At 42.4% G+C, this 15,922-nt stretch overlaps 1 protein-coding gene across 1 annotated transcript in view; it reads left to right on the top strand.

The window, feature by feature from the left end:
* TMEM132C (transmembrane protein 132C) overlaps positions 1–15,922 on the top strand; it is a 270,374-nt gene that overhangs the window by 96,760 nt on the left and 157,692 nt on the right. The window contains exon 2 of the mRNA XM_060785593.2: positions 2,749–3,637. Within this exon, the coding sequence (XP_060641576.2) occupies positions 2,749–3,637 (889 nt within the window). The remainder of the gene's footprint in view (positions 1–2,748; positions 3,638–15,922) is intronic.

The raw sequence follows: 15,922 nt of genomic DNA, 5'->3' as shown, positions 1-15,922 counted from the left end.
TTCTGCTCTTTCATGTTATGGACCTGTCTTTCTCTTCATCTCCCACTTGATTCTCTTAAAGTCCGCTTTGACACCTTGCATGAGGCTTCTGATTGAAACCTGCAAAAACTTTTCAATAACCTTACATAGGCTGTCTCTGGGTGGAGGTGGCTGCAAAGGTTAGTGAAGGTCATATTCACACACACACACACACACACACACATTCACATACACACAACTCTGAACTGACCGATCTTCTTGGAAATAACAGATGCACTGAAATTTGTTCAAAATGTGGCAAACTCCCAAATGAATGTACAAGGAGGTTGTGACGTCTGATTTGAAGGCCCTTCTTCCATCAATTTTGAATATGATCCCAGATGTCCCAAGAACTAGCTTGATTTGAAATGCATCTGTATTTGCTAGGATGGAATAAATTGTTTCCCACCCCCCCACCCCCACCCCAAGAATGGGAAATACAACCCCAATCATATACAACAAAACTACGAGGCATCTGGGCTATTTGGAGGGAAGGAGATTTTGAGGGCAAGGGAGTCAAATTCACCAGCATTCTTCCAATCTCCTTGTTACTGATGTGTATATAATTACCACTGTCCCAGTGGGCCATTGACATGCAGCAATTTATCTCATTGTAGGAGACAGAGTAATGTATGATATGACCTTCCATTTTTGCCAGAACATAGACCTATCACATTTCCAGTGACGTGGAAATATACTAAGCAAGATCTGGGATGAACTATCCTGCAGCAGAGGACAACTACAGGAAGGAGATAAAAGTATTGTGTTGGTTCCATGTTTCTGGCCAAATCTGGATTTTCCAGGGCCTGGAAGGATTTCCAGAACAACAGGAATTCTTCCAACAACTTGCAGTGACCAGCTAAATCCTGAGATTTAGGGCAGGAGTGGGAATCATTTGCCCTCTAGATGTTGGTAGACCTCGACTTCTAGTATTCATTGGCTATTTTGGCTATGGCTGCTAGAACCTGTAGGCCAACGTTTCCCAACCTGAGGGTCCCCAAGTGTTTTGGCCTACAACTCCCAGAAATTCCAGTCAGTTTACCAGCTGTTAGGATTTCTGGGAGTTGAAGACCAAAACATCTGGGGACCCACAAGCTGAGAACCACTGCTGTAGTCCAACATATAAGGACCACTTGCTTCCTACCTCTGTTCTAGGAGCAGATGAATCCTCAAACTTTATCCCTTTGCTGAAGTTGTATGGAATTTAAAGTCTCAATTTAAAGTCCTCTTCTTCAAAGTTGGAAAGTTTAAACAACCATGATCTAAATGAGTGTCTTCAAAGATTTAAGTTTTCACTTTTTGGATGGAAATCTGGTAGGTTGTTCTCCTTCTCCTCCTCCTTTTCCATGAAAACAACTTCATGCTCCAACTCCAGTGGATGAAGGTGCTAAGAAACTTCATGAACAGAGCATCCTATTATCAGAGACCTCCATCTCTTCTTACATAGACTCAGATTACAGGGGGCCTCTAAGCTGGTGATCTCCCCTCCTCCCCCTGTTGGACAGTAGCTAAACTCAGGGCCCTTTTACACAAAAGTTCATTCTTGGTTACACCAAATTTTCTTCATTTCAGTAGATTGAAAATTGAGATGGAAAAAAAGTAACTGTGTTAATATTTCTACACCAGTGATTTGCAGCCTTTGGTCTCTGTGAGTTTGGCAAGGAATGGAGGAGCATTCCTGCAGTGCTGGAACGGGATGGGTGGGTGGCTAAGTGGATAATCCTTATTATTGTTTGGGTGGCAGTTTTTTTTTACTCTAAGGCAGAGGAGACAATCAAAAGCTTCCCAGCCAAGATACTGGAGTCTTAGCCAGGGGATTTTAATAAGAAAAGGTCTTCACAAGGCCCAGACTCTGTGGCTCTGGCTCGCCATTGTTTGATATCTGATCTGTGACCTCTGGACCATCAGGGTTAAGTAAGGCTCATGTAGTGCCTAAGCCTAAGTTAAATGAAAAGGGTTTGATGAGCTGTCAAGAATATCTACTGTGTCAGGAACTTTCTGTACTGCTGCCCTATACAATGAGTTCCAATATTTGGGTCTGGAACATCCCCCAGGCAGTGATGTTATTCACAGGCTCTGAAATAATCCTAGCCATCCTGATCATGGATCACATTTTTAAACTGGCATTTTTTATAGAATTTTTAATCTTTGAATGTTTACATTGTTTTAATGATTGTTTTAATTATGTTTGTTAATTTTATGTCTAATGGTTGCCTATTGTAGGCCGCCCTGAGTCCCCCCTCCCCGCCCCCCAGGGGTGAGAAGGACAGGGTATAAATGCTTGAAATAAATAAATAAATAAATAAATAAATAAATAAATAAATAAATTTATTAGCTAGCTATCTTGGTGGATTTGTAAATGAGAAACCTCCAAGTGGCCCAGCTGTTAACAGCCATATTCATGCCTTGCAAACTTAGGGCAGCCATGGCTTCTTTGACTGGATCCACCCACCCAACTGTAATGCAGCTTTCCTCTTTTTCTACTGCCTTCCACTTTACAAAGCCTTATGGTCTTTCCCCGTGAGTCACGTTGGTAGTTTTTTTTATCATTCAAAATGGTAGCCAAGTGCAAACCAAGTCAATCCAGCATGCACCAATGTCCGTTTGTTTGTTTGTTTGTTTGTTTGTTTTTTAAAAAAAACCAGTACTGATTTATTGATAAAATACAATTTTTGGCTTGGTCCAGAATGTTTTTTTTTAATTTTGTCTGTCTTTCTTCTTTTTCAATAGTGACCGTGGGCCGTGGCATCCTGGACAACATACCGAAATTTTCCTCTCTACCAACATATCTACCTGTAAAATATCAGATCTCACGCACTGAGACTTCATTTTTCCTCAGAGAAGCTAATCAGGAGTTCATGCGAAACTCAAGTTTGCAGTCACGGATAGAAACCTTCTTTACCTACAAAACCAAAAAGACACCTGTAATAAATGCTAGTTATGGACCATTCTCTGTGGAACATACTGTGCCCCAGGATCTCCTGTTGACTTCAGACATTTTTGGTTCCACCAACAAGTTTACATTCAACTGGAAGCTGAAAGCCTACATCATGAGTGAAAAGGTTTATTTGACCAGGCCTAAAGTTCAAATACTTTTTTATATTGTGGGAAGAGATTGGGATGATTACAGTGCTACAGAACAGCTACCTTGCATGAGAGTCTTTGCTTTTCGAGAAACGCGGGAGGTCCGTGGCAGCTGCAGGCTCAAAGGCGATCTGGGTTTATGTGTGGCTGACTTGGAACTTCAGCCAGCCTGGTTTAACCCACCAACAGTTGTTACTGGCCGTAAGAAAGCAGCTGATCCATCTGAAGGAAGTTCTGTAGAGCTTTACTACACCATCCAGCCTGGAGATGAGAAAGGGGAGTGTAGCACTGAAGACATCAGGAAGGGAAATGCTATCCGTCCAGGGAAGGAAGGAGCTGGGGAAACCATGTCCCACTTACAAAGAATTGGTTCTATCAGTCTCCACCGGGTCCCAGAAAGCTCTCAGCTGACAGAGTTGTGGTTGGACAGCAATGTGGCCCTTTGGCTGCCCTCAAAACCTGTCAAACAAGGAGAAGTAGTGAGTGCTTTAGTGACGCTCGCAAACAACGTTACAGTGGATCAGTTCATTCTAAGGTATGGTTGATCTGCATATTTTATTTGTTGATGGGCACTGCTTTTAAAATGACTGTCACCTGTAAACACAAACCCATCTCTCCTACTCACATTGCAGAGCGTAAACCAAAAATATTAACCAATAGGTTCCTTTCCCCTCCTTTCTGGGCTTTATAGTCAAGGGCTATTTCTTCAGTAATCAAATGCATCAGGTCTTGGTCTAAGACCTTAACCAGCTTGGAACTTCCCAAAGATTCCATAAGTGGACATGTATGTTTCAAGTTAATCTCAATTAACACAGGAATGGTAAAAACACGGAAGACCAAACATAAATAATAATATATTCCAAAGTGTCAGAGTATTCCAGTTTCCAACAAACCCCACAACCTCTGAGGATGCTTGCCACAGATGCAGGTGAAATGTCAGGAGAAAATGCTTCTAGAACATGGCCATACAGCCCGAAAAACCTAGGACAACCTAAAGTTGTTGTTGTTATTGTTGTTGTTTTGTTTTGTTTTGTTATTTTCAACCCTGGAATTGCTGTAATCATGATATGAGTCAAAATCCAAAGTGCCATGGACTAGATTGACTTGCCCATTTCAATATATGCCTCTATGTGTATGTGTGTATGTCTCTGTGTACAGTCCCTGACAATGAAGGTCCTAGCATATAATTTCCAGCTTTCAGGGTGTTTGTTGGAGGAGGGTAACTTTTTTAATCCACCTTTTTAAAAATAAGGGGGAGGGAAGAAAACCAATCAACCCAGAAGCAGCTTTGGATTAGTTGATGAGATAATCTGTGTGACACCTGTTCGATGAGTGGACCTCTTTGCTTGTGTATGATCATTGCTGCAGAAATGATGCAGCAGGAGTCTTGAGTGCCCAGCCAAAAAAAAATGTACTTACAGCAATATCCTTAAAAAGGCTACTCTCACTACCATGGATGTTCTTACCTCCTCATTGAGATTTTTTAGTTTTTCTTTTGGGTTGCTTTGGTGACTTGCAAAGAAAATGTCAGCCATGGAGCAAAAGATATATATACAAAGGCTCATGGGATCAATCCTTGGAAATTCCAGTTACGAAAAAGAATCATCATGACAGCAGGTTTTAAGTCTGCTTTCACCCCGCCAGTGAAAGCAGACTTGCAGGATATCCCATTGTGCACTATAGGTAGACATTATACAACGAGACAGATTATGCAGTGGGACTTGGAACTATGTACTATCTAGAACATGTGCTTTATCTTGCATGGTGCCTCAGTCTCATTGAGCATCATGCAGTTCACTAGCATGATTGTATGTTGCTTCAGTGATGTATCTACAACATCATAGACTCTGATGCAAGATTTTGGTTCCTGTATGATTATAGTAATAGCTCATAACAGTAATAGCTCATACGAGCCCCCGGTGGTGCAGTGGGTTAAACCACTGAGCTGCTGAACTTGCTGACCGAAAGGTCGCCAGTTAAATCTGGGGAGCAGGGTGAGCTTCTGCTGTAAGTCCCAGCTTCTGCCAACCTAGCAGATCGTAAATGTGAGTAGATCAATAGGTACCGCTCCAGTGGGAAGGTAACGGCACTCCATGCAGTCATGCCAGCCACATGACCTTGGAAGTGTCTGCGGACAATGCCGGCTCTTCGGCTTAGAAATGGAGATGAGGTGGCAGTGCAAAAAAACAAGAAAATACTAGAAGGAAATACAAGAAACATTACAGAAAGTTCTGAAAATTAAAATCCCTCTAAAACCGGAAATATTTCTACTGGGCATAACTTCAAATCTAAAGATGGACAAAAATACCAATAAATTACTATTTTTGGCAACAACCGCGGCAAGGATATGCTTTGCTAAACTTTGGAGGAAGAAAGAAATACCAAAGATAGATGACTGGAAAAGAAAAATGATGGAAGTCAGGAACATGGACAGTCTGAGCTTCATTATCCAAAGAAACAAAGGAATAATGGAAACGGAAACTGACTGGACAAAATTTAAGGAATATTTAAAATTAAACAATTAAATCTAAGAATAAAACTAAAAAGAATGCACACAAACATAGAAGAATACTTAAGAAAGTAGGAAAAAGAACAAGAAGAAAGGGTTTGAAAAGGAGATGGATATAAAACACATAGTAGTCGATATGAGGTACTGAAAATAGAGAGAAGAGAGAAGAAGAAATGAAAGGAAAGGATAAGACCTCCCTCAAAGAATCCTGGAAGTCACATGGAATGAAGAACGAACCTCTTGAATCTTTTCTTTTAACTGTCACTTTTATTTCCCTCACATAAACCCTTTTCTTCCCTTCTACACACCCCCCCAACCACCTCCCCATATCTCCTCTCTAAATCTCTATCCCCCACTCTATAACCTTCCCCCCCCTCTTCCCCCCCTCTTCTCCCCAAATTTTACTGTCTGTATATTTAAGAAAATTGCAATAAAAATTTATTTTAAAAAAGAAAAGAAATGGAGATGAGCACCAACCCCCAGAGTTGGACATGACTGTTAGGGGAAAACCCTTACCTTTTACCATAACAGTACATTATTGCTGGAAAATCAACCACCTACCAAGCTACTGGGAAGACTGCAGCGGGGGGGGGGGGGGGGGCGGAGAGAGAGAGGAGAGGGTGGTTAGATAAGAAATTCATTCTTGTCAACTAAAAGGTCCTGGTGCTTCGACACTGCATGTCCTGACTCTATTACGGCACTAGTTGGTTATAAATGTCCCCCACTTTCATAATATTGGTCACTTTAACAACAAAAACAGGAGAGAGAGATGTCTCTGGCCTTTTTATTTGTGTGTGGACCCTTCCACACAGCTGAATAACATCCCACATTTTCTGCTTTGAACTGGAATATATGGCAGTGTGGACTCAGATAACCCAGTTCAATGCATATATTGTGGGATTTTCTGCCTTGATATTCTGGGTTATATGGCTGTGTGGAAGGGTCCTGTTTGATTGCTGCTGATCACCCTTTGAAAGTCTGCCCACCTCTGCTTTTTCCCTGGAAAAGAAATGTGAGCTAGGCTTGCTTCTGAAGCCAGATGTCTGCGATGCATAGCTTGAGAAAAGATTGCAATTGCTTCTGGAATCAATCTGAAAACAAAAGCAGGGTTGCAACTGAGGGCCCTTCCACACAGCCATATGACCCAGAATATCAAGGCCAATAATCCTTTATCTGAGTCCACACTGTTGTATAATCCAGTTCAATGTGGATTTTTATACAGCTCCAGGGGAAAATGCGAGAGGACATGCACTTTAGGTGCTGTCTGGATGTGCCCAGAGTCTTCACAATACGAACCCAACGTTCAAGACAAAAGGCTTCAAATCCCATGTAATGCCTCAGCATTTACACACAGGGCAGTGTGCCATGTTTGATTTGGTGTGGAATTACAAACAGCAGGCCAACACATTTAATGCTAAGAGCATGCGTATTCTGTGACTTAGAGGTTAAATCTATTAACTTGATGCAGACAGGCGGACATAGACCAGGTTGCAGGTGGCATTGAGTAGGATAAGCAGGAAGGAAAGATGAGGGATGAAGTTCTCTCAGCTGATTAGGAACCTGGGGTTATTTTTTTTCTGTCAGTCTGGATTAGAGTTTGTCTCTTTCCGGCTCCCATTTTGCTGGGCTTTTTTTTGTGGATAGTTTCTTTTTTTAAATTCAATGTAATGCGCAGAAAAAAGGAAATACTAAAATTAAATATATCACCTTGGAATGGGTGATATATTTAATTTATCACCAATTCTGCCACAAACCCCAGTTAGGAATCCCAACCCAAGTCTAAATGTAGGAAGAGGCAGCTTGGTTTCTTCATGTGAAGAAGGTATAAAAACAGAGTTTTCCAAGGGGACAGACATCTTGAAAGCCTGAAGTTTCGACAATAAAGTTAGCGAATGTAGCACCCCTTGCCAGCTAACAAGCTAACTGTGAGACAATGGATAATTAGCAAGGATAATACAGCATCAGATTGCAAGAGAGATAGAGGCTAAATGTGGCAAGGAGAGTGATTAAACAGTTCGGCTGAGGCAGCTTTCAATGGTAGTATCCTAATGAGTATTGACAAAGCAGCTGTATTTAGTGGAAGGGTAGAGAAGAATGCTAGCGATATTAACACACTGGAAAAGCAGAAATGTCACCATACATGTGTACAAGGAGATTGTGGCTGGTTGGTTGAAATCAATATGTCAATCAGCCTTCCCTTTTCTCCTCCACCATGGCCATTCCTAGATATTTTGCTGCCTGAGGCAGAATAGCAAATGGCACATGTCTCAATCAATTGTTGTTTGGAAACAAGTTGACTGCTAGGCAGTGGATAATTTCAACAGGGATAATATACTCTCTGCTCCCTAAATCTTTCTTTCACATCAACCTTCCTGCTCCGATTTTGGCTGCGTTTTCCAGTTTCATCTTTGCTTGGTTCATAGAATCATTCCATCACGGATTCATAAGGGTTGGAAGAGACCACAAGGGCCATCCAGTCCAACCACCTCCCATGGAGGAATGCACAATTTAGGCAGGTGGCCATCCAATCTCTGATTTAAAATGGCCAAAGAAGGAAATTTCACCACATTCCTGACCACGGGATCACACTAAGTTTATTGAAATTGTCTTTTTTACATAGCTTCCTCTTTCCACTGTATAATAAACTCTAGAAGAACATGACACTTCATCAGAGGGGTGGTGGAAAGCGGATGGGACCATCTTACCCCATTCCCTACTGTCTTTCCCCATCTTCTGGGATGGTCAGCCATCCATGTCTTTTCCCCCATTTCCACCCATCTTTTACCTTCTTTTCCCCCCACTTTCTCATGTTTGGATGGACTTCCAGCTCCCATTTCCATGCGCTGCGGAAATGGAGCCCCATAGAGTCCCACCAGAAGTGCCCTACATCGTGTGATGGCCTCTGTGGGACTTCTGTAGCGCTCCATTTCCGAAGCTCATAGAAATGGAGCCAGAAGTCCATCTGATGAAGTCCATGGTCACTCCCACCTAAGAAACCCCCTACATCCACCCATTTACCAGGTCATCACTGTCGGTTAGGGTGAAATCTAAAATATCTGATCCACTTGTTGTTTCTTCTACCTTCTGGTCCATGAAATTGTTTGCAATGCAAGTGAATAATTTCTTGGATCTTGTATTCTTGGCAGAGTGGTCTTGCAACCAATATCAGGATAGTTACTATTACATTTCTGTGTTCTGAGTATGTGGTCACCTGTTCTAGGAAGACATCATCTAGGTCTTCAGTCAGGCTTGGAGATCTATAGTAGACCCACATAATGACATCCCTGTTGTTTCTTTCCTCCTTTATCCAGATACTCTCAACCTGGCTTCTAGGATTTATGTCACAAACCTCCTCATATGTGTGAACAATTGTTGTTGTCAGATATGTTCAAAATTACAGCTGTTCACCCCTTCTGCCCAATATGTATTATACATATGATCAAATCCCAGGCTCCCCATAATATAACACCGAAGGGAACACCATGAACCAATTGTAGCTTCTCAGCCTCTTTACCCCACAGGGTTGTTATTAGGAAAAAATAGGGTGGGTATGAAGAAATGTGGAGGATAGGGCACTATTCCACCTCTCCTCTCTCTCCTGCTGAGTTAATTGAATGCAAACTCCTTTTGCAAATTGAAGAGCTGAGGACTAAAGTGGGGGAGTAGGAGAAGGACAGAGAAACTGGGGCATTTTCAAAGCATCTTTGAATGTTGGACAGCACAAGTTTAACTGGCTGTCCCTGCCAAAGTGGGAAAGTTTAACTCTGTAAGCAGTGGTTCCCAAACCTTTTTTTACCATGGACCACTTGACCAGGACCACTTTGACCAGGGACCACTCTCCAACATTAGTACCGAAAGGGTTACAAATCAGTTTTTGGTGAACTTTAGATTCAGTTTGGGGCTGATTCAGAAAATTGCATTGGATAGACCACATCAATTCTTGTTTCTGATACAAAACATATGCCATCCAGTAGTTACTATCTGCTCACCCACAAAAAACCATATTTAATAAGCCATGGTACTATAAGATGGTTTCGTGAGACCAGTTGCTCTCATTGCAACCGTGTAGTAACAGTGAGGCCGCAGACCATATTTTAGCTCTTGTGGACCACAGGTTGGGAACCACTGCTGTAAAGTATGATAGAATTGGCTCAACTCAAATCTGGGTGAGCCTCATACTAAAAAAAGGTTCTCCCTCGGATATGCAGGATCCAAATTGGTTAAGGCAGAGCTTTCCAAACTGTGTCTCGTGACTCATTCATCTATCAGCTACATTGTGTAGCCATGTCATGTGAACATAACGAGAAATGATAAACATCTTGGAAATGTATGCTATCTTACAAATCATAGGGGTATTTTAAAAAATATAAATGAAAGGTTTTCATGAGATATGTTTTGTCTCCATGCATTTCGTTCTTACAATGTATGCATGTGTTTTTATCTCTTATAAGGGGTTGGTGTAACCTTTGGTTTGCTAGTAAAACTTAATTACTGTGTCACAAAAGATGCATGTCAAAAAAAGTCTGTCAGCAACATGAAATGATTGAAAAGGTCTGGTTTAAGGTTTCAGTATATGTTCTACAGTACTTTTAACTGTCTACTGGAAACCTGAGATAGTTGGCAAAGTTTTGCAGTTTCAAATCATCTATCACATCCAACCAATCCTTATAGACAATGTCTGCCTGTTAGTTCTGATCAATATGTGAATTTCAGATCTCAGAACTTAAACTTGAAATACAACATGCCCCGCAGAGAAATGTCAGACCTAGGATAGGATTTCTTTCATGTCTCCTCCATCAGTCCTTGTATACACATGTGTCTTCAGATATGAATGGCATCAAATCATTTCCCCCCTTTTTTTTCAGAGCAGCTCTGAAGGACTCGTGAGTTCAAAGTAGGTTGGCCTATTGTTAGTAGATATCTAAACGCAAAAAGTGATGCAGTGCAGCTCTGAAGAACAAAGGAATGTAGCAGCCTCCGGACTTCTGTGTCTTCTTATTTCATGTTCCATTTTTGGCTGGGAACGTGGGGGGAGACACCTTAGCTTCAAAAAGATTCCAGCTAGCAGTTTTACCTTCTATGGACAAAAGGGGCTTTTAAAAAAAAGAAAGGAAAGTTTGAAAAATTGGATTTATTTTGTTTTCAGTATTTTCTTCTTATAACTCGACCCCCGCTGATTCTATACTGGGCTCCATGTTGTATGGGGAAAGCTTTGGAATATTCCTGCATGCATTTATGATTGTTGTATGACATATTTCTAAATTGTTTTTCTAGTTCTGTAAGTGGTGAACGAATTGGAAGAAAATAGCAACAATCAGGCCCGTAGCCAGGATTTTGATTTGGGGGGGGGGGTGCTGAGTCTGAGTGAGAGAGGATCTACCCTAGGAAACCTTTTGTATCGTTATCCCAATACCCCCATTAATATGGAATATATTGAGCATGGTGATCAGATCATGATATGAATAAACATAACAGTTTAAATAATAAATGTTATTTCTTTACTTTCAGTAACAAAATGTTTAGAATACAGTGCATACAGGCAGGGACTGGGGAATGATTGCCCTTTTCAAATGGTAGTTGTTGTTTACCTAGATCCAGAAAGCACTGAAGGCAGCCAACATCATATCTGGACCAAACATGGCCAACTGGGGGTGATTGACCTTGGATCTGGGAGTTGCAGTGCACGCTTATCCAGGGGGCATTGAACCAAGCCAATGCTGGATCTGGACTAAACTTGGCACATAGAGCCAATTTGCCCAACTGTTCATAGAGGCAGGGATTGGGGAATGATTGCCCTTTTTCAAATGGGAGTTGTTGTTTACCTGGATCCAGAGAGTTCCAGAAGGCAGCCGACAGGCTCAACACACCCCACTCCCAGCCACGAGTGTGGTGAGACTTCAATGCACAGGTGCGAAAGCCTGCCGAGTGCACGGGCGCGAAGGCCTATTGCGGCCTCCGAATGGTCTGTGGTGCGGTGGCATCCTCTTTGGTGCCTGGGCTGTTGGTGCACTCCCCTTCCTCTCCCAGCACCGAAGGCTGAAACCAGGGGCACTGAAAAGGAAAGAGAGTGTGCCAAGGGCTCAAGGACACCACTGTGCCACGTACCAGTAAGGACTTACTGCAGACCACCCTGAGAATTTGGGGGGGGGGGGGGGTTGAAACCCCTCAAGCCCCCCCCCCCCCCCCACCTACATGCCTGGCAATGATGCAATTAAAAAAAATGAAGAAAGAAAGAAAGAGTAGTGAATACACACAGATGTCGCATAGCACATAGACAACTGTAGGACAACAGGAGTACAAAACCAACCAAATTCTTACTTTTGTAAAAAGAAAGAAATTTATTTATTTATTTCAAACATTTGTACCCCGCCCTTCTCAAAACCCCACAGGGGGACTCAGAGCAGAAAAAAATTAGTTGCTGTGAGTTTTCCGGGCTGTCTGGCCATGTTCCAGAAGCATTCTCTCCTGACATCCACATCTATGGCAGGCATCCTCAAAGGTTGTGAGGTCTGTTGGAAACTTGACCAGTGAGGTTTATATATCTATGGAATGTCCAGGGTGGGAGAAAGAACTCTTGTCTGTTGGAAGCAAGTATGAATGTTGCCTTTGGCCAGCTCGATTAGCATTGAATAACCTTGCAACTTCAAGGCCTGGCTGCTTCCTGCTTGGGGGTATCCTTCGTTGGAAGCAAAGCACTTGATGAACCAACCTGGACATAACATATTATTTGAGAACACAGAAATGCTGGAGCACTCTTGCAACCACTATGTCAGACTACACAGAGAAGCCATTGAAATCCACAAGCATGTGGGCAGTTTCAACAGAAAAGAGGAAACCATGGAAATGAACAAAATCTGGCTACCAGTATTTTAAAAAACTCTAAAATCAGGACAGTAAATAAAAAGCAACACTCACAAACAGGAATTCCAGATAGGAAACAGTCAGGGCCAGCTAACACCTCCCAACAAAGGATTTCCCCAGGCAGTAGGAAGCCAGACCTTGAAACTGTAGGGCCATTAAATGCTCATAAAGGTGGCCAGTTGAACCATTCATTCTCAAATAATATGCTATGTCCAGGTTGGTTCATCAGGTGCTCTGCTATGGCTGACTTCTCTGTTTGAAGTAGTCTGCAGTGCCTTTCATGTTCCTTGATTCGTGTTTGGGTGCTGTGTTTGGTGGTTCCTATGTAGACTTGTCCACAGCTGCATCGTATACAGTAGACTCCTGCAGAGGTGAGAGTATCCCTCTTGTCCTTTGCTGAACTTAGCACTTGTCTTAGACTTGCATCTCCTAGACTTGAGGTGGCCTGTCTTGTGCATCCACAAACTGCCCTGCAGGTAGGTTTGAGAAGCGCTCACCACAGCTCATCACATCAGAAGCAAGCACTTCCTTTATTTCTGTTAGATCCAAAGCATCAAAGGCTTTGAAGCATATCACAAGACCTCTGTTAGTTGACTAATATTGGGGTAAGGAGCTCAAAAAAAACCAAAAAACAGCAGAGCTCCTGAGAGCAAACCTGGTAGATAGGTTCTGCTCCAAGTGCAGTTTATTCTATATACGCAAGCTTTTGGAAGCTTAGCGAGTTAAGCTAGCAAAGCTAGCAAAAGTAGTTCTCAGACATGTTTGCCTACCGATTTCCCTTCCTGGAGGAAAGGCTTTGAGGGACATCACCTTGTCCTTGTTAACATCCGTCTTTTGTGACCTTTCCCCAAGCCCAGATAATACACATGTGCAGCAGCCCATAGCTGACACAAGAAAATCGACGGGAGTGTCTTTTGGGCTCTCACAAGGCCCTGTTCAGGAATCTTAATTAAGAGTCCCCAGTTCACTAGGCTAATTAAGCTGCTACAACAACTGGTTGAAATCCCACTGCATTCTGGGCCCACTACTTGTTAATACCAGATGGGGAAAATCCATATTACATGAACAGGTTTTCTTTTAACAAAAATAACATTTGCTATCTCTCCCCCCTCCCCTTGGAATAAAAATACATTCTGTGCTCTGATGCATTAAAACAGCCCTTTGGAAATCTCAACTGATTATTTGACGAGATGCTGGGTTCTAGCACCACTGAAAACAGACAGCCTGCAAATCTGTAGCTTGGGAGGAGAATTCACATCTTTCCAAGAAAGGGGAAATTGGATCAAAAATGGCTTATGTGGGTACACATGTGTGTTTGCTTTGTCTGTGGGAAAGAAATGGAAACAACTGGACAGTTACCAAGTACCTCATAGTGGGGATACTATATTGGACTGGCTGATGACAATCCTGCATTGTTTCTATCATCAGCAAGCCAAGGAAAAAAGGGATGCTGCTTTCCTGTGTGCACCCCATGGCTTTTGGGGATATTCTGCATGAATACAAAGCTGATCACACCATGGTTCTCTCCTTCCAATACCTATTCAAATAATGAAGTGACGAGTGGAGTGCCATAAGCAGGGTTCCGTCCTGGGCCCCATCCTTTTCAACATCTTTATTAATGACTTAGATAAGCATCCTCAAACTGTGGCCCTCCAGCTGTTTGGGCCTTCAACTCCCAGAATTCCTGACAACTGAACAAGCTCATTAGGGTTTCTGGGAGTTGGAGGTCGAAATAGCTGGAGGGCTGTTTTTTCTCCTGTTCTCCACTTCTCCTCTTCCGGGCATGTGCCTGTTTTCCCACCTTCTCTTAAAATTCTCATGTATAAAAAGGGACCACAAGTTGTATCTTAAGAAGCCCTGCCCAAAGTCACTATCATTTAAAAAAAAAAAGTCAGATCTTGCACAACTGCAGAAGTTTGTAGCCTTTGTCCTAATGGGGGAAAAGAAAAACATCTTTCTTTTCCTATGGAACTATGTAAGTCTGGCATTTAAATTTAAAAAAAAAAAAACAATTAATGTGAAAGTGGAAAACATGAGTGGTTTTACTCAGGTGACCATATCATGAAGGGAAAGTCTTTCTCTGCCTGCCTGTAGAAGTGTACTGTTGGCTGATTCAACAAAGGAGAATCTGTCAGTGGTAGGTGTGTGTATTTTGGCTGAACCTCGATCTGTTTCTGCTGGCTGAATTTTGGTAGTCCCCCATACCCATTTTTGCATGCCTCTTGAAAATGGTGAGTAGCTGAATAGCCATTTTGGGTCTGCATCCAAAAAATGCCGCTAGATCTGGCCCATTGGCAACAATGGGGGGCTTCCCAGACTCCCCTTTCCATCATTTTTAGAGCTATCAGGATGAAAATGACCACAGTTGGAAGACACATCAACCACAGTGAGCCCACCAAGTTTCACAATGTTTAGGTCATTCCCTGATTTTTAGGAATTTCTTTTCTTATTAAAATCTCATTTAAAAATTCCCCAAAAGGTATCTCTCCGCTGGCCCAGTCCTATAACTTCTCCAGGAGCAAGAGCAGAGCACCATTCCTTCCTGCCAAATGTCAAAGATACACTTCCACATCACACAGCCCAGTGCCCCACTATTTCACTTTCTTCTTTACTAATAAAAAAGAGCAAGCAACGTCTTCCAAAGTTTTTGCATTTTTGCATTTCTGCCAGCAGCAGCAAGCAAGCAAGCATTGTCTCCTTATTAAAAAAACACTCCTATATTCCCGGGGGGGGGGGGGGGGGGCGGATTTCCAAAATGTATTGTGGGGAATCTAGGTATGTTTTGGGGGGAAACTGTTGCACTCTAGCCTTGAGACACCTTTTCACCCAGCACCACACCAGAGTCCAGTAGTACTAACTTCAGTGGTTTATTATGAAAAGCATGTACATATGGGAAAGGGGCATTTCCCAAAAGAGCAGCAGAGAAGGAAATACAAAATACCAGCAGTCCATATACAAAATAGTAGCAATCCAAAAATGATTGCTGACATGCAGTCAAGAGAGCCAAAATCACAGGAATAAATCCATAAGCATTAAAGCATGAACCTTTTCCAAGGCAAACCCTTCCAGGAACATAGACAAACACAGGAAACTTGAATCATGAACTTGAGAGCCAGGACAGGAACTCCAACCTTATGGCAATGTTGTCTCCTCTGAGAAGCACCAAGTAAACGCCACTTAATTTAAGCCCAAGCCTGACCAAGAAGCCATGAGATCATGCCGGATTCACCTGGGCTTCAAAGACTTCTCAAGGAGTCTCTCAGAATGTCTAATTAATCTATCTTTCACTCACTCCACCTGAAGGCCTAATCTAGCTTCAGGGGAAAACTCCCCATTGGCCAAAGGCCATTTCACAAGGGAACTGAAATTTTCACTTTGGTTGCTTGGGACTGAGTACAGGAATCCCAAACAGAGGCCTCCTCAGCCTGTGATTCTCTCGGATCACTAGCA

Source organism: Anolis sagrei, chromosome X (genome assembly GCF_037176765.1).
Source record: "Anolis sagrei isolate rAnoSag1 chromosome X, rAnoSag1.mat, whole genome shotgun sequence".
Taxonomy (NCBI): domain Eukaryota; kingdom Metazoa; phylum Chordata; class Lepidosauria; order Squamata; family Dactyloidae; genus Anolis; species Anolis sagrei.
This window is presented reverse-complemented; position numbering and strand designations above follow the sequence as displayed.